Source organism: Syngnathus leptorhynchus, chromosome 3 (assembly GCF_054491065.1).
Source record: "Syngnathus leptorhynchus isolate UIUO chromosome 3, UIUO_Slep, whole genome shotgun sequence".
Taxonomy (NCBI): domain Eukaryota; kingdom Metazoa; phylum Chordata; class Actinopteri; order Syngnathiformes; family Syngnathidae; genus Syngnathus; species Syngnathus leptorhynchus.
In genome coordinates, this window is record NC_141197.1 from 4236861 (window position 1) to 4260712 (window position 23852).

At 43.3% G+C, this 23852-nt stretch overlaps 1 protein-coding gene across 8 annotated transcripts in view; it reads left to right on the forward strand.

The window, feature by feature from the left end:
- shank2b (SH3 and multiple ankyrin repeat domains 2b) overlaps positions 1-23852 on the forward strand; it is a 236034-nt gene that overhangs the window by 132139 nt on the left and 80043 nt on the right. For all 8 annotated transcript variants that reach the window (XM_085907072.1, XM_085907074.1, XM_085907071.1 and 5 more), the window contains 2 exons: positions 13270-13409; positions 13827-13940. In XM_085907072.1, the coding sequence (XP_085763198.1) occupies positions 13270-13409; positions 13827-13940 (254 nt within the window). The remainder of the gene's footprint in view (positions 1-13269; positions 13410-13826; positions 13941-23852) is intronic.

Sequence of the window (23852 nt, forward strand, 5' to 3'; positions counted from 1 at the left end):
ATTTGTCATTTTCACATGTCCTGAGTGTTGTTAGTCACCTAAATGTTGAACAGAGACTGTGATGTAACAAAGTCAAATTCCTTGTTTGGCACGCTCAAACATGGCGAATAAATTCTTCTTGAATCTTGAATCTTTTTACGCTGAGTGCACAGGCATCAGTCCTTTGGCTTCAAATGTAAAAGAAAATTTGCAGATGAAAGCCGCTGTAAAAACACAGCTACAATACCGTTCAAAGGTTTGGGGTCACTTAGAAATGTCCTTGTTTCTTTCAAGTAAAATCACTATTTTTCAATGAGGATAACATTAAACTAATCAGGAATACATTTTATACATTATTAATGTGATAAATGACTATTTTAGCTGCAAACATTAGTTTTTTAATGCAGTATCTACATAGGTCCATTTCCAGCAACCATCTCTCCAGTACTCTAATGGGCCATAGTGTTTGCTAATTGGCCAATGAATTATGCAAATGATTAAAAAAAAAAACCAAGCAAATGTGTTAGTTTTATGGAAAATACTAAATTGTCAATTTTGCACCTTTGAGACTTGTCTGTGATTTAGGGCTATAGAAATAAACTTGACTTGACAAAATTGTCTGGGTGACCCCAAACTTTGTGAACAATATGGTTTCTGGCTTCATACATAGAGAAAATCTTCCACTCTTACAGTAGGGATTCAAAATATCTGCTTCAACACATGTTAAGATGATAGCATGGGTGACGAGATCATCGGTTGTCCCCATGGTGCTTCACATGCACCTCCATGGTGAGATTTTACATGCACACCAAATATCCTAACCCTAACAAACCTGGGGAAATACCTCGGATATGTCTCACACCTCAGGTGTCCCCATGAGGAACTGGAGCAGTAGGCAGATGACAAGCTGATCTGAACATCGCTACTTAGGCTGCTGCCACCCCGTGTCAGGAACAGAGACGAGGCGACCAAATGCAGCACAAACCTTTATTGAAAAGGGATAAGGGGAAGTGGAAAGCTGGACTGGCTGGTGTGGCTGAGCAGAACAGCGCGTAGTTGTGCTCGGGGCAAGCAGGTAGTCGAGACAGGCGTTGATCGGAGCGTGGATAAGCACAGGACAGGCAGCGAGCAAGGCGAGTCGGGTCGGGTCGGAACACAAGCAAAATCGACAACGGGATTCGTACTGTCAGGGCGCAGAGCACAGTGAGCAGTGGTCTCATGGGCAGGATAAGGAGACGAACCAACAACCACTGGTTTGATTCACCGAGTTTAAATATAGCTGACCTAACGAGCCGTGGAAGGTGCTGGTGATTGGCTTGATTGGGGGCGTGGCTGGAAGTAAGGTTACGCAAGCATGTGACACCCCAATAACCAATGGATTTAGTATAAATCATGCCTGAATATTGAGAGTTTGAGTATATGTTTCTTAACACACCAATTAAAATTTTATTTACACATCTAAAAATTTGATATATAGAATATATATATACACTGCTCAAAAAAATTAAAGGAACACTTTAAAAACACATCAGATTTCAATGGTGAAAAAAAAAGTTGGATATCTATATAGGTATGGACAGTTTAATGTCTCAGGAACAAAAGGATGTCACATCTTTATAATAATGTGATGTATGAAATAAATGTTTTCAGCCTACAGAGGGCTCAGTATATAGACACCCCAAAAATCAAAGTGAAAAAATGATGTGGCAGGCTCGTCCATTTTGCCTAAATTCAATTTCTGCAATTCAAAACTCTTTTCAATATCTTGTGTAGCCCCCACATGCTTTTATGCATGCTTGACAAGGTCGCGGCATGCTCCTAATGAGACGACGGATGGTGTCTTGTGGGATGTCCTCCCAGATCTGTCTAAGGGCATCAGTGAGCTCCTGCAAAGTCTAACGAGCAACCTGGCGGCGTCTGATGGACCGAAACATTATGTCCCAAAGGTCTTCTATCGGGTTTAGATCAGGTGATCGTGAGGGCCATTCAGTTGTGTCAATTCCTTCATCCTCCAGATACTGTCTGCATACTCTTGCCACATGAGGCCGGGAATGTCGTGGATCAGGAGGAACCCAGGACCTACTGCACCAGCGTAGGGTCTGACCATCGGTGCAAGGATTTTATCCCGATACCTAATGGCAGTCAGATGTTGCAGGCAGCATAGCACTCTCCTTGGCTTCTCCAGACCTTTTCACGTCTATCACAGGTGCTCATCTGTGAAAAGCACACGGCGCCAGTGGCGGACTTGCCAATTCTGGTGTTCTATGGCAAATGCCAATCAAGCTCCACGGTGCTGAGTAGTGAGCATAGGGCACACTACAGGACGTCGTTGATCAATTGATTTAATGATTAAAGGTGACACAGATGGTTTGATAATATTGTTGTTATATGATAGTTATTTGAAATATACTGTATATATCGTCATATGGGTCTGTGGAATAATTAGAAATGCAACTTACGAGTCCGACGCCAGCGGTGCAGCGCATATGCGGCGCATACGAGGCATTGTTTACATAAAGGGCGATCGATGGATTTAATGAATTTGAGTGACACAGATGGTTTTATAAATGTGTTATTTAGTTAGTTATTAGTTATTTATGTAATAGTTATGAGAATAACTGAATGTTACATCAGGCCCGTTCTCAGCTCTTCGTTTGTGTTTATGTCACGTTAGCATACCTATCGTTTAGCCTGTTGTTGCTCGTTCATGTCTGTTCTTGGTGTTGGATTTAGTCAAATAAATTATATATATATATATATATATATATATATATATATATATATATATATATATATGTGGCATTTTTGACCGATCGCGCAACTGCAGCGCAACGCCGAACGCGCAACCGTAGCACGTCGCACGACCGCGCAACTGCACCGCGCTGGTCTCATTATTGTGAAGGAGCGGCCGCTGAAATTTAGAAAGTATTTAAAGTCCCGATGTACTTTCCAAAATTTAAGTGGACCTCAGTGCGCAGGAAGTTTAATTTTGTCAGATCGCGTAACTGCAGCGCACCGCCAAACGCGCAACCGTAGCGCGTCACCGACCGTGCAACTGCATCACGCTTGTTGCATTATTGTGACAGAGCTGTCGCTGAAATTTAAAAAATATTTTTAAAGTCTTGATGTACTTTCCAAAATTTAAGTGGACCTCAGTGCGCAGGGAGCTTAATCTTGTCCAATCGCGCAACTGCAGCGCACCGCCGAACGCGCAACCGTAGCGCGCTGCCGACCGCGCAACTGCACCGCGCTGGTCTCATTATTGTGACAGAGCGGTCGCTAAAATTTAGAAAACATTTTTAAATTCCTAATGGTTTAAGTGGACCTCAGTGTGCAGGGAGGGGTCCGATCGCGCAACCGCAGCTCGCCGGGCGCTCACTGTCGCATTGCTTTAGGAGCGTCTTTGTGTTTTAGGATGGCTTTACTGTTCCCACTTGCTTCATTTGGAGGTATGATTAGAGTTGATGCAATCCTCAGAGTAACGAGAATGTAACAACGAACTGAGTCAGTTTGCATGCATGTCCTCTCGGCTCATCTCGCAAGGTTCGACAACCGAATTTCGTCCGAAATCCGAAGCAAAAAATCTTTAATATTTTGTTTGAATACCGAATTGTTCGAAAACCGAGGCTCCACTGTGTATATATAGAATCCACCTCAATGAATCAGTGACATCAATTCTCAACGTCATTACCGTCAGAGGAAAAACATTCACCTCCAAGTTGTATTTTCTTTTTAGCCAAATTTACTTCTGTTGTTTTCCTGATAAAATGAAACTACAAAAATGCAAAGATTATCTTTTTGTTTATATGACAAGTATGAGCCTTTCATGCTTGTCCGCCTAGCCATCTTTGAACACCCTCCAGTTTTCTCATCGTACCCGCACCCCCTCTTCATCAATCATTCACCCACACACTCTGTGGCATCCCCATGCTCCCAGTTGGTGTTTGCTAGTTGTAGAGGACACATACATATGAGTCCACACTTCACACAAACATGCAGCAAATACTCACCCAGACACACACTGCACTGTTGCAACTGTCAGTCACCCCTGTAGTGTCATGGCAACAGCTTCCTGTTGAGATGTGTTGAGAAAAAAATGCGATGAATATTCGGACAAACTAGGCATCGACATTGTTCCACATAAAGTAAAATGTTCAGTGTTACAATAGTTTTACACTTATGTGCAGTTGAATAAGGCTTCAGTAACTGAAGAATAAAGAAGTTATTAGATAGATAGATAGATAGATAGATAGATAGATAGATAGATAGATAGATAGATAGATAGATAGATAGATAGATAGATAGATAGATAGATAGATAGATAGATAGATAGATAGATAGATAGATAGATAGATAGATAGATAGATAGATAGATAGGGCTTGAAGAGCACACTTCTCAGCCACCATAATCGCTAATGGATTATGCATCCAACAAAACCAAAAGTTAATGAATAAAATACACAATATTACTTGACTCCTGACACCTTTATATTCACTAAATGCACTGACCAAGTAACAATACATTATAGAACACAAAAATGGGAAACTGGATATTTACGGCTTGAACACTGCGAGTCATTGTGGGACTCTTCAACTTCTTTTTCCCGTCTGAGGGAGTCATGTAGGCGTAGTATCACCTTTTCAGCAAGTTGATGACTCACGTGTCCATACCCTATTGTATAAGCAGCAATGGAAAAAGGAGAGAGATTTGTGTTTTCAAGATAAAAATAAGTCACTATTTTGAATTTGTCAGCTGAAAATAACAGCACACTCTGTGCTGTCGACAGAGTGGTATCTAGCTTCAATAATCCTATGTCAAAAAACATGAATCATTGCACAGTATGCATTCAAGCTTAAAGAGAACATTTGAAAAGATTGTGTGACAACAGGGGGGCTGCAGATATGTTCCTTATATTTTTAAACAATGTACATTAACACTGAGTTTTGCATGACAAATTTAATAAATACTGTATGTCTTTATGGCCTCGGTGGCCTCACAGTTACGAGGGTGCTGGTTTGATTCCACCTCCGACCCTCCCTTTGTGGTGTTTGCATGTTCTCCCTGTGTCTCGTGGGTTTTCTGCGGGCACTCCGGTTTCCTCCCACATCCCCAAAACATGCTTGGTAGGCCAATTGAGCACTCCAAATTGCCCCTAAGTGCGAGTGCGGATGGTTGTTCGTCTCTGTGTGCCCTGCGATAATAAACCGGTTCAGGGTGTCCCCCGCCTACTGCCCGATGACTGCTGGGATAGGCTCCAGCACGCCCGCAGCCCCCGTGGGGACAAGCAGTATAGAAAATGAATGAATGGATGGATGTCTTTATTATATATTTTATTTAAAAATATTTATGTACATGTTAAGTGAAGTATTGAAAGACTCTCAAGCCCATTCATGTTTAGTGAAATCTCAAAAAGTAATAATAAAGTAAGCAAGTCAAAAAGGTTGTCTTCATTTTTATTGTTTTTAGATCTAATTAATGTCAATGTGAAAATATAAAGTTCAAATTAAATGGCAAAACCAGGTGTCATTTTCATTTCAAGCAGAGTTGTCTGCTGAACGTAACTATTATTAGCTTATTTTGTATTGTTTTATGTTTTGTGTTGAATGCTGCTTACGTATCCATTTCAGCCTGGTCATTCTGGAAGGGGGATCCTCTCATCTGTGGTCCCCTTCTCAAGATTTCTCATTTTTCCCCAGTCAGGGTATTGTGAGTGTTTCCTTGCCTTTTTGGGAGTTAAGGTCAGGGGATGTTGGGAATAATTGTCAATTTTGCCCATGTGAAGCCCTTTCAGACATAATTGTGGTCAAGGGTTATATAAATAAATTTGACTTTACCTAACTATTAAAGAAATGCTACTTTTAAAATCAGGTAATCAATTTATAAGGCTATTTTGTATATGGAGGTAGGCATGGCGGAGCACTGGTTATCACGTCCGCCTCACAGTCCAGAGGTTGTCGGTTCGATTGGGGCTCCGGCCTTCCTGTGTGGTGTTTGCATTATTTCCCCGTGCCTGTGTGGGTACTCCAGTTTCCTCCCACATTCCCAAGACATGCATGGTAGGCCGATTGACCACCCCAAAATTGTCTGTGGGTGTGAGTGTTTGACTAGTTGTTTGTCTGTGTGTCCTGCAATTGGCTGGGGACCAGTTCAATACTCTGCCTACCGCCCTAAAGACAGCTAGAATAGGCTCCAGCACACCTGCGAACCTCGTGAGGTTGTGAGGTTCGGATGAACAAACGAATGTTTGGATGGGTATGGAGGTCGAGTACAGTATTTTCCGGACTATAAGGTGCACCTAAAAACCTAAAATTTTCTCAAAAGCCGACAGAGCGCCTTATAGTGCGCTGCGCCTTATATATGGATCAATTGATGAATTTGTTGATCCATACTGGTTGTACACAGTGCTCTGCCAAAATGTTTCAGTAAGTTTTAGTACGGCTAGTATATTACAAGGTCGCATCGCTTCCCAGCATTACGGCAACTGTGGTCAGGGGGCGTCACTGAATAGCTGTTGTACCTGTCAGACTATTTCATTGATTTAGTCAGTTCTGATAATTTCATAGGAGATAGTTTGAGAAACGCAATTGTTTACAAAGGGCTCATTGATTATTAGCTAGTGGATGCATACCGCAACCCTAGTCAACCTCAGTTTATTGCAGTATAGCTTCTATTTTATGCGCCTTATAATCCGGTGTGCCTTGTATATGGACAAAGTTTTAAAATGGGCCATTCACTGAAGCCTTATAATCCGGTGTGCCTTATAGTCCGGAAAATACGGTACTTCCGGCTACCATGAAACTCTGTACATGTACATGTACTCGCAATCTGCTGACATTATCATAAATGATGATTGACCTTATTTTTTGCTCCCATTATTCAAGTGTCAGTGAAAACTAATAATAAAATACCGTAATTGTCAAAGTCAAAAGTCAAAGTCCGCTTTATTGTCAATTTCTCCACATGCCAGGCACACAAAGAGATCGAAATTACGTTCCCCACCGTCCCACGGTGACTAGACAGTACACAACACTCGCACCAAATAGCACAAAGAGTAAAAACGAACAGACAAGAGCAACGAAGAAGTAATAAGTGCCCGGTCCGCTCGATAGCACGCCAGCCGCTCCTGTAGCACAGCAGAGTCCGGTGTCGAGCGACCGGACAGTCGCCAGAAGAATGGAAGGCACGGCCGGGCGAGTTGGGCACGCTGCTAGCCTGGCCCGGACGCCTCCGCGCTTCCCCCTCTTCTGCCTCCTCGCACACCGCTTCCGACGCTGCTGGTCCGGGGAAGGAGTAGCAGACGAGTCCAGCGATGATGCAGGCATTGTAGTCCCAGTGACTTTAATGTCCCCGCATCAAAGTCCGAAACGCCGCAAAACTCACTTTCGCCGACGTCGAGCAGAACCTGCCTGCTGTACTCGTAGCGCTACGTGGTGCGATCAGACAAACACATAAAACTGTCTGACAAACACTCATTAAATGAACAAAAACACCGATCGGCAGGGACGGAGAGAGGCCGCTGCGTGTGCACGCGCCGCCATCTTGCTGTTTTCGGACTGTAAGTCGCTCCGGAGTATAAATCGCACCAGCCATAAAGTGCACAATAAAGTGAAAAAAAACATATGTAAGTCGCACTGGAGTATAAGTCGCACTTTTGGGGCAAATTTATTTGTCAAAATCCAACACCAAAAACAGACATGAACCAGCAACAACAGGCTAAATGATACGGTATGCTAACGTGACATATACACAAACGAGGAGCTGAGAACGGGCCTGACGTAACATCCAGAGTTATTCAAGTAAGTATTACATAAATAACATCTGTGTCACTCCAATTCATTAAATCCATGGATAGTGCTTTATGTAAACAATGCCGCGTATGCACCGCATATGCTCATGTCGGACCCGTTGTTAGTTGCATTTCTAATTATTCCACAGACCCATATAACAATATATAAAGTATATTTCAAATAACTATCATATTACAACAATATTATCAAACCATCTGTGTCACGCCAAATCATTAAATCCATCAATCAAATTCCTCGTTCTTTATGTCAACAACGCCGCGCGTGCGCTGCAGAGATCTAGTATTTAACTATATTGTATAACGATATTGTAGCGTTAACAAAGTACCAGGAAAGACGTGGGTTTGGTAAACGGCTCTTTATTTAACAAAACAAGAGTTCAACGAGCCAACAGCTACTGAACTTCCAGCTACGGAGGTGGAAGAGAGCTCCATAAAAAGGACCAGGCGTGTGTAAAAGCCATGTCCAAGCCCCATCCACCGTCCCCGGACAGCAACCCGGCCGAGCGCTGGCCTCCGATTTCCATCCACGGAGGTGAAAGAGAGCTCCCGTCGAGAAGGACCGGCCGTGCGTAAAAGCCATAATAGTTTTTCAAACCTTCTGTGTCACTCCAAATCAATAAACCTTCAAACTCTTCGTCCTCCGTGTCACTTACAAACAAAGCCGCTAATGATGCCGGTAGTACGTGGGGCCCTTCGTCTTCTTCGTCATCCCGTGATCGAATCCTTTGCCCTTTATGTAAACAACTGCCGCGTGGCACGGGTGACGTCACTTGCAGTTCAAATGACAGTAATCCCCTTGCTACATCGCGGTTCGGTTATCGCGGTTTCACTACATCGCGGATTTTTGAATTTGGAAAATTTGTGAAAAAAATCACATATAAGTCGCTCCTGAGTATAAGTCGCCCCCCCTCCCAAAATATGACAAAAACCGCGACTTATAGTCCGAAAATCACGGTGATCATAAGCATATACTACGACTGATTGCACGATGAGACTAAATGCTCAGAGACGTAGTGAGAAAGAGCACAGCTTTGTGATCCGCCAGTGGGCCAAGCATGGAGAAATAAAGAAGACCAAGACGAACAGACTATCTTGGTCAAGTTGATTATGCAACAGTTAATTTGTCTCAGAAAATATATGAACTAGAAAGCTGACCATAATCGCTGGCACACCGTTGAGCTACTCCTTTGTCACTACTCGGGGAAAAAAATTCCAGCTTGAAGAATATGCTTAATACAACAACGAAGGTGAACAATTTTAAGAAGGAAGTTACTTTGTTTTCCTCCAAATAGCATCCTGGTAGCTTGGAATAAACAAAAACCAGAAGCTTATAAGCCCCCAAATCTTTCCACTGGTGATACTAATGAGCTGCCGTGCAGTCTTTGCCCCTCCCTTCACTTTTTCCAATTTTTATCGGTACATCTTTTTCTGTTTCCCTCATTTTCTCTTATGATTGTCCAATAATAGCACACATTTTGCACACACGGTCTTAATCAACACTATCTAATTAGCACCTCAAAGCCACCTGGGAAATTGCGAAAAAGCATGGCTGATATTTTTTCCCTCACACTGCTGACCTTGTACATCAATCTGAGTCGCATCCAAAACAGAAGTGGCTCAGTCCGACTGTGTAACACGGATAAAAGCAAATGAACATTTTTGGTCGTACAGTTGATTTTTGTTGAGAAAATGCATCGTCATTTCACTCATCCTGTGTCTCAACATGATAATGACAAGAGTGTAAAACAAAAATTGTTTTTATATATTTGGGTGACTTTGAAAGCTTTCATTCATAACATAAATTAACAAGTTATGTTATCCTTTCTTGATTACGTTGTAAAAGATAACAGCTTGTATGTTTTAGATTCCGATTTTATTATGAGACCTTTACATACAAGATGTATTGGACTAGCTGCTGTGTTGTTAGTTCCTTCTGTAAGAAACAACAGATAATATTTTCCTTCTCCATCATTAACTGTGTGTGACTTCATTTCAACTGTGCGGTCCCAATTTGAATGGCAATAGCTATACCAATCAGCAGGAAATTAAACGTGAAGCATGCTCAATGCTTTTAACAGCAAGCTATTTGGAATGTTTTTTGCAAATGGATTTATAGTGTTTTCAAGCAACATCTTTGTTTTCTTAATTGCCATTTTGGATTATTTACTGTTGTAACAATGCACTTTTGTGGCTAAGGAATTGGAACACATTTGCAAAAAAATAAAAGGGGCATATGGATTCATGTTGAATGTAGTGTCATTCGGGGATGATCAGCTTTTGGAGGGGTTTTAGGAGAAAATTAATCTTGATTTATTAATTACAAATACATTTCTCTTCACCTATGTATGCCATTGACATGCAGAACAAATTTAATGTTCTCCCATTAGATAGCAGAAGGCTCTGCGTCTCCACCTGTTGTCATTCACATAACTGAGCAACTCGTGACTTTCTGCGAGTATTTCTAGTTTGTGTTCAATTTCAGATTCCATGCTGAGAATAGATTTATTAGTAAATTAAGTCTGGATCGTCAGTATTTCAATATTCATTTGTTTTGTAATGTTTTTATTTGGTGACGTGACGCAAGATTTTTCTTATGTAAAATAAGCCCCTAGGGTCAATAAAGCTTGAGAAACAACAATATAATCTAATACAGATACAAAATGAGAAGGATAATGGCAATTGTATTCTATAACGCATGATTCTCAGAAGTCATTTAGCTCTTTGGAATTTCTTTATGCTTTTCCCCTTCAGTTCCTGACTTTCTGTTACAAAATGTGCAAGCAGTCACATACACACGAGGGTCTGAATTGGGTTAGCTCTCCAAAGGCCCATGAAGGTTTGATGAGTACAGTCCACGGGAGAAGGTGACCTACTTGAAAAACAAATAAAAAACAAAACCTACTTTATCTTAGGCAATCGCTCTTTTTCTTCATATTCCCTACTGTGTTTCAGGTTTCAGTCCATGTGACTCTTAAAGTTTTATGTTTTTCTATTAAAATTTAGTTTTTGCTTGATTTTGCTAAGAGGAAAAAAAAAAGAAATGTTGAACACACATATACGTATGTAAGTACATATTCATAATTTTTTTTTCTGCTTGATTTTGTTAAGAGGAAAAAAATAATTAAATGTTGAACATATACATAGCTTTTCAAATGAGCAGAAGTTGCGACATTGTTTTTGCTTTCATTCTATATCAATTATAAAAACTTTAAATGTAAATTTTTAACTGAGGGAAGTCTGTAATGTTACTTTTTTGCTAAATCAAACGAGGTTCAAATGTTATATTTATATATTAACTATATTATTTTTTGTTTATGTTTATATATTTTATTCCTACATATTCATTATATTATATATTATACAACTATAATATAGATATTACAGTAATACCTCGTTTTTCGCTGGTAGATGAAATCCGTGAAGTAGAAACCTTTATTTTTTTACCATTATCATACAGGTATAGCATTGAAACCAAAGGACAAAACTTGTTTTCAGGCCCAAGCATTTGTTTAACAAATAGAAGTAAACACTTTCTTCCAGATAACTACACTAAAATAATGATTTTAATCATCAGTACATATTATATAGTGTGCCTCTGCGGCCGGACTCTGCTCTGTAGTGTCTTTTTCATCAAGCCATAACACAATGCACTGTGAAAAAAAATCCGTGAAGCAGTGAGGTCAGGAAAGGTGAGCCATGATATAGCGAGGGATACACATTTTATATCAATAAAATGATTATCTTATTTATTTATCAATTATATGTATGTATGTATGTATATATATATATATATATATATATATATATATATATATATATATATATATATATATATATATATATATATATACATATATATATATTTATATAAATAAATAAATAAATATATATATATATATATATATATATATATATATATATATATATATATATATATATATATAAATAAATATATATATATATATATATATATATATATATATATATATATATATATATATATATATATATATATATATATATATATATATAATATTAATTTAATATATGTATTATTATATATTGTTTTATATATTGCGTATTAAAATACATTCAGGACTTAAGAGCAACTTTTTTAAATATATTTTTTAGGACTCGAATCCAATTCAGTAGTATTATTTTTAATGGCATCGGTTGTAGATGTATGAATATTGACCACTGTGTGGCGCTACAATCACTTGTAGTCCACCAACGAGCATGCGTTGAGCCGTTTGAGACGTTTTGTTATTAAGGGCTTTATAAATAAACTTGACTTGATTTGACATGCTAATGATCTTAGTTGTTATTTTATCTTGGCTCCAGGGATTTAACAAAGGAATACTAGTGACGGTTCTTCTTTTTCCGATATACAAATTGATATATACAAAGTGAAGTTACAAGTTTTTACCAGCTACAGCAGCAGCAAAAGCAACGTAACCAAGTGGTTAGTTAGCATGTCTGCCTCACAATTAGGCTCAGGTTTGAATCCTTGCTCCAGTCTGTCTGTTTGGTGTTTGCCTATTACCCACGTTATCTTTTATTTTAGTGGGGTTGGTGTGTGTGTGTGTGTGTGTGTGTGTGTGTGTGTGTGTGTGTGTGTGTGTGTGTGTGTGTGTGTGTGTGTGTGTGTGTGTGTGTGTGTGTGTGTGTGTGTGTGTGTGGTGGGGGGGTCCTCTGGCTTCCTCATACAGTCCAAAAACATGACTGATGGCTCTAAATTCTCCATACTGTAAGTAAATGGTTGTTTCTATGTGCGGCCTGCAATTAGCTGGCAACTAACTCAGTTCCTCGCCTCTCACCCAAAGTCATCTAGGATAGGTTCAAGTTCACCCTTTCCCCAAGTGCATCAAGGAAATTTGGACAGGTGGATATTCTCAGTATGGTTTTATCTTCTCTTATTCTTTTTGTTAATTGCATGATTCATGTACATATAGCCTACTGTACATATAAAGGACAACAATGGAAGGTTGGTGGTTAACACTTCTGACAAGTTGACTTGCCTGGAGTGTCTTTCTGTGGAGTTTTCATGTTCAACATGTGTATGTAAGTGGCCCACAGTTGCTCATCTTTACCTTTGGAACTGAGGCGTCACATTCAAGTCCCACTGTGGACAAAAAATAAAATAGCATGTTGTTGGAAAGAGTCAAGCTTGCTTCTAGTTTACTTATGAGGTCAAGCACTTTTTATGCACCCCTATCACTCCGTTGTCACTCTTGTGTGTATGATCTGGTTTTCTCCTATTCTTTTTTCTTTCTTAGTGTGCAACACAAACATGCAGCAGAATGTGAGTTGAAATTCCCCATTGGGGATTTCAATGGGCATAGTAAATGAACAATAAGATTAAATCAAATTGCGCTGGTTAGTATGATCATGTGGGTCTTACCAAATGTGGTCACACTGTTATCAAATGACTGTACAGTATTTGAATGTTTAGCTCCAGTAATGCGGTTTCTGCTTATGTCAGTCCCAGCAGTCATGGAGAAGCCCAAGGCACAAGGAGGAAGCTGTACAGTGCGGTCCCGGGGAGACACTTTGTGGTGGTTCGTCCTTACACTCCCCAGGCTGAAGGAGAGATCAACCTCTATAAGAATGATAGAGTCAAAGGTAAGATTGTAAATTACCCTTTCAATTGAAAAGAAAAAGTCTTGCAAGACTTTCACAATTCCCAACTGTGATGCAATAGACCTAACTTAACCTAAATTTTGTCAAATTCCAAGCGATATATATCTTTGTTTTTGTTTTTTTATGTCAGTGTTGTATTCTGTCTGATACATCATATGTTTACATACCATTTTTGGTGTATACATTTTTTTGGGTCAAAATAAGGTCATGTGTAGCAGAATTTAATGAATTTCCAGCATTGAGCTCTGGGCTTGAGACAATTCAAGCACTAAAGTAAACACAAATGTTGGAAAAAATGAGCTAAATTGGAATACTGTATTATTTTTGTTTTTATGTGAATTGATAATTGACTGAGACTGATCCCCTTTTTCACCCTCCCCACGTTTCCCCTTAACCCAGTTCTCAGCATCGGAGAAGGTGGCTACTGGGAAGGCAGCGCCCGTGGCCAGGTGGGCTGGTTCCCAGCCGACTGTGTAGAGGAGATCCTGGCCAAGGCCACTGAGGAGAGGAGCTGTAAGTTGCATCAACACTTTTGGCATGGGGATGGATTTTTTTTAAATAGTTTAGGGCATAGCTGGAATAGTAGGATAGCAAGGTCAATGCAGGATCCTAAAGTTCCCAAGGCCATGCAAGTGTTTTTTTTTTCTCCAATACATGAGTGTTGTGTGTTGCAGCCTTTGTGTTTCCTGAAGCTGTGGTGCACAAAGCTAAGTGCTGCATCGCCCTGCTAACTCAACTGTGGATACTTTGATTTTCCCTTGGGGCAACCCAATGAATACATCACACCACGTTTCACTCCCAGCATCACGAGTTATCCCCGTTCATGCACATTGAAATGTTATCTAGTACACTGCGAATGAGTGATTCATTTTTTTCCCACCTCTTTGTATTGGCATTTCTGACTGTTTTATTCCTGACATTATTGTAAAGCACAGTGTTGCTTGGGCCAAGTCCGGTCTTATTTTAATTTGCTCTATTTCGTAAGCTAGTGTGTCACCAATGATCAAGGCAGATGGGAAGCAAATTGCTCTGCTATCTCTGGTTCTTTGCCTTCCTCTGGGTGGCCTATTTTACAGTTTGACTCAAGGCCTTTGGCACAGGGAGCTCCTCTAATGTTTTCTGCCCAAAGTGCCCCAAGCTCAGCTTGCAAACATAACCCGTCCAAGGATAGTGTTATAGCATGGTGACTCGCAGGCGTATAACCTCATTTAAGACATGCTTGCATGCATGCGGGTGTGCTGTTTATTCGGAGGGGACGAAGAAAAATAGGTGTCAAGTTATTAAACTATATTACTTGGTGTTTTGTTTGGTTACTTTCATTTGACAGTAGCTTTCCTCTTGCCTCTTACCTGAAGGGTTATTATCCAGCATCCTTTACACATATGTATGTCCACTATGTCATAGCTACTGTCTCAGAAGTATACAAAACATTTTTTTCTTTCGGGGCGACTTATACTTAGCAGCGACTTATATGTGTAATTATTCAAAAATTTTCAAAATTCGAGAATTTGCGATGTAGTGAAACTGCGATAAACGAACCGCGATGTAGCAAGGGATTACTCACTAATTTGAACTGCAACTGACGACGTCGGCGGCGCGGCGCACGTGGTGTTGTTTACATATAGGACGAATAATTTGATCGATGGATTTAAAGATTTGGAGTGACAGATGGTTTGATAATATTGTTGTTTGTATTAAAGTTATTTGATATATAGTTTATTTATCGTTATATGGGCCTTTGGAATAATTTGAACTGCAACTGACTACGTCAGCAGCGCGGCGGACACGCGGCGTTGTTTACATAAAGGACGAAGAATTCGATTGATGGATTTAATAATTTGGAGTGACACAGATGGTTTGATAAAGGTGTTAATGTTATAGGTATTTGGATAACTGTTAATGTTACGTCAGGCCCGTTCTCAGCTCCTCGTTTGTGTTTATGTTACGTTAGCATACCATATTGTTTAGCATGTTGTTGCTGGTTCATGTCTGTTCTTGTTGTTGGATTTTGTCAAATAAATTTCGCCCTAAATGCAACTCCGGTGCGACTTACATGTTTTTTTTCCTCTTTATTGTGCATTTTATGGCTAATGTGACTTGTACTCCAGAGCGACTTTTAGTCCGAAAAATACAGTATATCTTTTTTTCCAAGTTAAAAGTGGACTGAACTTTCCATCTGTGGACAGACAGAGACAAGCAATGCAGGATCTGTTCTTTTAGACTCAACCTTTGTCATCCTTGGGATTGCTCCCTCAGGAAATTCTGGTCGGGCAACAAGAAGGATTACCTGGTTTTGCATGGTGTGTGTAATACTTACATTCAGACCTAATGTGATTGTTAAAAAGAAAAAGGTTTATTCAAGGGACTTTTATAAAATCTTATTTGTAACACTTAAAATCAACTCCAAGAATTTTGGACTATAAGCCGCTACTTTTTTCTCAAATTTTGAACCCTGCGGTTTATAGTCTGGTGCGGTTTATATAGTTTTTTTTCCGTGATTTTTCTCATTACACTTATACACTCATAAAAAGGCTGTGGACCGCTGTTGTGCTGTTATGTGAATAAAAGTTACGCGTCCTTAAATAATCTTAGCGCCTTGCCCATGAGGAGTCCCAAAATGAATTAGATTTTTGCTTCTCCGTCGTGGGGAAAAGACTGGGGAGACCGATTCAAAACTAGGGAACATTGCAGAAGGAAATTTCCGCAACTACCATCCTCTTCGGAGAACTTCTCCAGATGAGGGGAACGCACCTCGCCGAAGTGCAGACTCTGCGGCGAGACTGAGGTGCTCGTGGCGTCAGCTGACGGCGAGGGGGTTTCTCTGACCTGGGTGTCTTGAAGCAAACTGTTCACTTGATCTAGATTAATGTTGGTTCGCTGCTGCTACTCCAGGAGGGCTTGGAGAGTGGACTTCTGGGACTGGAGTTGGTGCTGCTGTCCGGCGAGGGTTCGTCTGAGTGGCTCTGCTGGGTCTGATTGGCCTGAGTGTTCTGTCATCGTTTTGACGGTCGATTTGACCCACATGCAAGAAAACCAACTCAGAAGTCCAGAATGAGTGATGAGTGTTTATTGGAGGAGATGCGGTGGAGGTAGAGCAGGAGGATCTGAGCCAGGAGCAAGGAGCGGGAGCAGCAATGGCGGGAGCAGCAATGGCGGTGATCTGTGGAGGGAATCTACGAGCCAAATACAAGACTTGGTCAGAGAATTCAACCTGGCTGTGGTGGAGATCTTACTGCAGACCGGAGGATCAGGAGAACATGGCGGTGATGAACAAGGCGAGAACGAGGAGCAAGATCGAGGAGCTAGAGGCACAACCGTGGAGATGATCACACTGGTAGGGACACTGGGGCGACGAGCGATTGACAGCACGCTCCTTAAGAGCCCTCCTTTAATGAGCCTGATGAGCTGCACCTAAGCCCTCCACCACTCTGCTCACGGTTGCTCCCTGTGGACAAAAGAAGTATACCACCCTGGACCCTGACCCCCCCCCCCTCTCAACGGCCACCCCCGGCGGCCCAGAAGAGTAAGACGGGAGTGACGACCAGTAGTTTGAGACGAGGGTAGGACCCTGACACAGACGGCTCTCAGTGAGTGGTGACTGGTATGTGTTTTTTTTTTTACCCGCCTAGTTAGTGCTGTTACTTCCGTGTGTACAACAAAATGTTAATGTTATTAAAACTTTAACCCAGCTAGTGCTGTTAATTCCGTGTTTACCATGAAATGTTAATGTGATTAAAACTTAAAACTGAAAGGGTGCCCAGGTCGAGGCCAAAGGACGGACCGCAAACATTTGGTAAATTGTCCAAATCAGAGAAAGGGGGGCCCAAAAAAGGGCTGGGCACAAAAGCAAAGAGACAAAAGAAAAGACATTATTTGGTAAATTCAGCTCAACAAAACATTGCGTTGTAGATTTGTTCCTTCTTGCATTTTATGTCACGACACCCTAATTGTGCACACGTACGTGCACACAGTGGCCAAGTTCGAACTCAGCCTTTGTTGCCCACATTGTGTTGTTTGTTAAGTTAAGCTAGTCTGTTGCATTACATGCAAACTCCCTAAATGTGCTAATATAGAGATGGCCAATACGCTTTGCATACAGTTGGAATCATTCCACTGTTTTTTAGGTAAGCGTATTCTCCCATTACAGTCTTTGCTGATGTGCACATTTCCTCTTGAATAATGAGAAAACGGTGATTACGTTTACAGGAAGTCAAAATTTGGGTGAAGGCCAAAATTATGATTTCTGAAACATTTAGAATAATATATTTACATGCATGGGTAGACAGAGTTATTCCCTCATTTAGATATTTAGGTATTTGGAGTCAAACAGCGACGCTTGGATGACGTTGTGACGTAAATACTCGGTCAATTCCGTTTTTCACGTTCTGCCATCAATAAAATACATTATAGTCATGTCTAAGGCTGTCACAAATGAATCTTTTTGGAATTGATTAAATCTTCTATCAATTGTTCCATCGATTCTGGGAATCCAATACATACTACATACATAATATACAGACATATACATAAGTGTGTCTATATTTAAATTGTCCATCCATTCATCTTCTTCCGCTTATCCGGGGTCGGGTCGCGGGGGCAGCAGCTTTAGGAGGGACTCCCAGACCTCCCTCTCCCCAGCCACTTCATCCAGCTCATCCCGGGGGATACCAAGGCGTTCCCAGGCCAGCCGAGAGACATAGTCTCGCCAGCGTGTCCTGGGTCGTCCCCGGGGTCTCCTACCGGTGGGACATGCCCGGAACACCTCCCCGGGGAGGCGTCCATGAGGCATCCTGATAAGATGCCCGAGCCACCTCATCTGGCTCCTCTCAACGTGGAGGAGCAGCGGCTCTATTCCGAATCTCTCCCGGATGACCGAGCTTCTCACCCTATCTCTAAGGGAGAGCCCGGACATCCTGCGGAGGAAACTCATTTCAGCCGCTTGTATCCTGGATCTCGTTCTTTCGGTCACAACCCATAGCTCGTGACCATAGGTGAGGGTAGGAGCGTAGATCGACCGGTAACTTTGGCATTTGGCTCAGCTCTCTCTTCACCACGACGGACCGGTACAGAGTCCGCATTACTGCCGACGCTGCACCGATCCGCCTGTCGATCTCACGCTCCATCCTGCCCTCACTCGTGAACAAGACCCCAAGATACTTGAACTCCTCCACTTGGGGCAGGATCTCATCCCCGATCCGGAGAGGGCATTCCACCCTTTTCCGACCGAGGACCATGGACTCGGATTTGGAGGTGCTGACCCTCATCCCGACCGCTTCACACTCGGCTGCGAACCGCTCCAGTGAGAGCTGGAGATCACGGACTGAAGAAGCCAACAGCACCACGTCATCTGCAAAAAGCAGTGAAGCGATGCTGAGGTCCCCAAACCGGACCCCCTCAACGCCTCGGCTGCACCTAGAAATTCTGTCCATAAAAATTATGAACAGAATCTGTGACAAAGGGCAGCCTTGGCGGAGTCGAACCCTCCCTGGGAACGAATCCGACTTACTGCCGGAAATGCGGACCAAACTCTGGCATCGGTGATACAGGGACCGAACCGCCCTTATCAGTTGGCTCGGCACCCCGCGCTCCCGAAGCACCCTCCAGAGAACCTCCCGAGGGACACGGTCGAACGCCTTCTCCAAGTCCACAAAACACATGTGGACTGGTTGCGCAAACTCCCATGCACCCTCGAGGATCCTGCCGAGGGTGTAGAGCTGGTCCACTGTTCCACTGCCAGGACGAAAGCCACACTGCTCCTCCTGAATCCGAGGCTCGACCTCCCGACGGATCCTCCTCTCCAGCACCCCTGAATAGACCTTACCAGGGAGGCTGAGGAGTGTGATTCCCCTGTAATTGGAACACACCCTCCGGTCCCCCTTCTTAAAGAGGGGAACCACCACCCCAGTCTGCCAATCCAGAGGCACCGTCCCCGATGTCCACGCAATGCTGTAGAGGTGTGTCAGCCATGACAGCCCCACAACATCCAGAGCCTTTAAGAACTCCGGGCGGATCTCATCCACCCCCGGGGCCTTGCCACCGTGGAGTTTTTTAACTACCTCAGTGACATCGATCTCCGAGATTGGAGAGTCCCTCTCAGAGTCCTCAGGCCCTGCTTTCACAATGGAAGGTGTGTCGGTGGAATTGAGGAGGTCTTCGAAGTATTCCCCCCACCGACTCACGACATCCCGAGTCAAGGTCAGCAGCACACCATCTCCACTGTAAACAGTGTTGACCGTGCACTGCTTCCCCCTCCTGAGACGCCGGATGGTGGACCAGAATTTCCTCGAAGCCGTCCGCAAGTCATTCTCCATGGCCTCGCCAAACTCCTCCAAAGCCCGGGTTTTTGCCTCAGCAACCGCCGAAGCCACGTTCCGCTTGGCCATCCGGTACCTGTCAGCTGCCTCCGGAGTCCCGCAGGCCAAAACGGCCCTATAGGACATCTTCTTCAGCTTGACGGCATCCCTTACCGCCGGTGTCCACCAGCGGGTTCGGGGATTGCCGCCTCGACAGGCACCAAGAACCTTACGGCCACAGCTCCGTTCGGCTGCCTCAACAATGGAGGCGCGGAACATGTTCCACTCGGACTCAATGTCCCCCGCCTCCCCCGGGACGTGGGAAAAGCTCTGCTGGAGGTGGGAGTTGAAGCTCTTCCTGACAGGGGATTCTGCCAGACGTTCGGACCGGCATCTTCCCCCACCATCGGAGCCAACCCACCACCAGGTGGTGATCAGTTGACAGCTCCGCCCCTCTCTTCACCCGAGTGTCCAAAACATGCGGCTGCAAGTCCGATGACACGACCACAAGGTCGATCAACAAACTGCGGCCTAGGGTGTCCTGGTGCCAAGTGCACACATGGACACCCTTATGCTTGAACATGGTGTTCATTATAGAAAATCCGTGTCGAGCACAGAAGTCCAACAATAGAACACCGCTCGGGTTCAGATCGGGGGGGCCGTTCCTCCCAATCACGCCCTTCCAGGTCTGTCTGTCATTGGCCGCGTGAGCATCGAAGTCACCCAGTAGAACGATGGAGTCCCCAGAAGGAGCGCTCTCCAGCACTTCCTCCAGGGACTCTAAGAAGGGTGGGTACTCTGAGCTGCCGTTCGGTGCATAGACACAAACAACAGTCAGGACCCGTCCCCCCACCCGAAGGCAGAGGGAGGCTACCCTCTCGCTCACCGGGGTGAACCCCAATGTGCAGGCGCCCAGCCGGGGGGGCAATATGTATGCCAACACCTGCTCGACGCCTCTCACCGTGGACAACTCCAGAGTGGAAGAGAGTCCAGCCCCTCTCGAGAGGGCTTGTACCAGAGCCCAAACTATGTGTGGAGGTAAGTCCGACTATGTCTAGTCGGAACCTTTCTGCCTCACACACCAGCTCGGGCTCCTTTCCAGCCAGAGGGGTGACATTCCATGTCCCCAGAGCCAGCCTCTGCAGCCGGGGATCGGACCGCCAAGGTCCCCGCCTTTGGCCGCCGCCCAGCTCACTGTGCACCCGACCCCTTTGGCCCCTCCTATAGGTGGTAAGCCCATTGGAAGGGGGACCCACGTTTTCTTTTCGGGCTATGCCCGACCGGACCCCATGAGCAAAGGCCCGGCCACCAGGCGCTCGCCTTCGAGCCCCACCTCCAGGCCTGGCTCCAGAGAGGGGCCCCGGTGACCCGCGTCCGGGCGAGGGAAAACTATATCCATATATTTTATTCATCATAAGGGGTCTTCTGAGCCGTGCTTTGTCTGGCCCCTCACCTAGGACCCTTCTGCCATGGGTGACCCTACCAGGGGCATGAAGCCCCAGACAACATGGCTCCTAGGATCATAGGGGCACGCAAACCCCTCCACCACGATAAGGTGACGACTCACGGAGGGGTATTTATTTAAATTGTGTCATTTATATTGTAGAGACAGAAAATAAAGTGAAAACGCAGCAGAAAAATCACTGTATACAAGTTAGGCTCACTATGGCAATACAATGACCAATTGGACAAAAAAACCAAAACAAGGTTCCTTGTGGTAGAGCATGCGGAGTACACAAACCAATGTCTCACTCAACAGAGGAAACTCAGTCGCGTTTAAATGACACAATATTTTGATTAGTAATATAAGTAACCGAGGCCTCTTATTTCCTGTTTTTAAAAACACAAATGTCTTCTCATTTGGGTTCTCATTTTTGTGCACATTTTTGCATGACCTTTAAAAACCTGAATTCTTCTGGTATATTCTGTGTATTCTCGTTTCAAAGGGCTTATTGACGATTGACTGCATGTAACATAGTCAGTTCTTCTACCTCTCTCTCTCTCTCTCTCTCTCTCTCTCTCTCTCTCTCTCTCTCTCTCTCTCTCTCTCTCTCTCCCTCTCTCTCTTACCCTCTCACTCACTCAGTCACTCACTCAGTCACTCACTCACTCACTCACTCAGTCACTCACTCACTCACTCACTCACTCAGTCACTCACTCACTCAGTCACTCACTCACTCAGTCACTCACTCACTCACTCACTCACTCACTCACTCACTCACTCACACACACACACACACACACACACACACACACACACACACACACACACACACACACACACAAACACACACATTTCTGCTAATCCTTCTCATTGAATAGCTATGATGCAGCAGGATTATGCCCTGCTTAGACATGCTTTGTTAAAGTTCAGTTTAGCATCATTCCGTCCTTGTGAAGCCTCATAGCAGCATAACCTCCATCCATTTTCTGTACCGCTTTGTCCCCACGGGGGTTGCGGGTGTGCTGGAGCCTATCCCAGCCGTCATCGGGCAGTAGGCAGAGGACACCCTGTACTGGTTGCCAGCCAATTGCAGGGCACCCAGAGACAAACAACCATCCGCACTCGCACTCACACCTAAGGGCAATTTGGAGTGCTCAATCGGCCTACGAAGCATGTTTTTTGGGATGTGGGAGGAAACCAGAGCACCCGGAGAAAACCCACGCCGACACGGGGAGAACATGCAAATTCCACACAGGGAGGGTCGGAGGTGGAATCGAACCCGAATCCTCCTAACTGTGATGCGGACGTGCTACCCAATGCTCGGTGGAGCCGCCCCGTAACCTAAAGTCCACTAATACATGTTTATGCACCAAACCATCTGTTGTACCTTGTAGTGAATCGGAAGGTAAAGATACTGGTTTATTAGTAGCAAAAGACCTAAGACCTGCAATTAAAACAAATGACTACAAATAAGACTAAACAAGATGGGTGGGGCAAGAGTCTGGTCGTGGGTGAGTTATTCTTCAACCTCAGTTAATTACCATAATTTTATAACACCCAATAAAACAGACCCCAACAAAGAGGTGATCAAAATTCAGCAAGCGATTAGGAGCTGAGTCTCTTCACATAGGGCAATATTCTTCCGGTCAAGTTTTTTGTTTGTTTGTTTGTTTGTTTGTTTGTTTGTTTGTTTGTTTGTTTGTTTGTTTGTTTGTTTGTTTGTTTGTGTTTTAACACTGCTGGCTTGCACACTTTTCATGAAGTACACACATTTTCTGACAGACCTAACTTTGCAAATCTCCAGGATTTAATTCAATCCTAGCGCGTAACATCAGCGGGGTGGGAGCAATTATCCTACAGTTGTAGCATTGCTTTTTCTTGCATATGTAAACTTTGGACAACTCCTCACCTTTTTACTTTTTTATATTGCTCTTGTGCTGTTGCTGGGTCATCTTCTTGCAGTTGCTTCCTCCTTCCTCCAATCTAACACTGTGGGCAGAGAGTTAGGGGGAGAAGAAAATGTTCCTGTAAAGATGACAAGATGTAAGCCGGATCATGGGGATAGCATTTCTGTGAAAGTGTGACAGCTGGTCCGGGAGACTATGGTTAAGTGAAAGACGAAGCATTAAAGGAAGTGAATAAGACAAAAACGAAGACAAGACGCTGGAATGAAAAGGCCTCATTTTCGTTGAATGTCTTGTCATTTGAAGGCACTGTTGTCTGGAGTCAATGTTTTTACACACTTTATTTTCTGCATCAAGGGCAAAGTCATAAAAGGGTTGTTCAGATCTTGTTCATATAAATGATGTAGGCATTCAAAGCTTTGAATAGGCAGTGTTTTTCATATTTATAATGGCAACAGTGGGATTTTGATTCTTTGAACAGTTGTATTTAATTTTCAATTTAGCCTACATTGATACCCTCTCAATCTCTACTTTTTAATTACCGTAATTTTCAGACTATAAATTGCAGTTTTTGTCATAGTTTGGGTGGGGTGGGGGGGGGCGACTTATACTCAGGAGCGACTTATATGTGATTTTTTTCACAAATTTTAAAATTTCAAAAATCTGCGATGTAGTGAAACCGCGATAAATGAACCGCGATGTAGCAAGGGATGACTGTCATTTGAACTGCAAGTGACGTCACCCGTGCTGCGCGGGCGGTTGTTTACATAAAGGGCAAAAGATT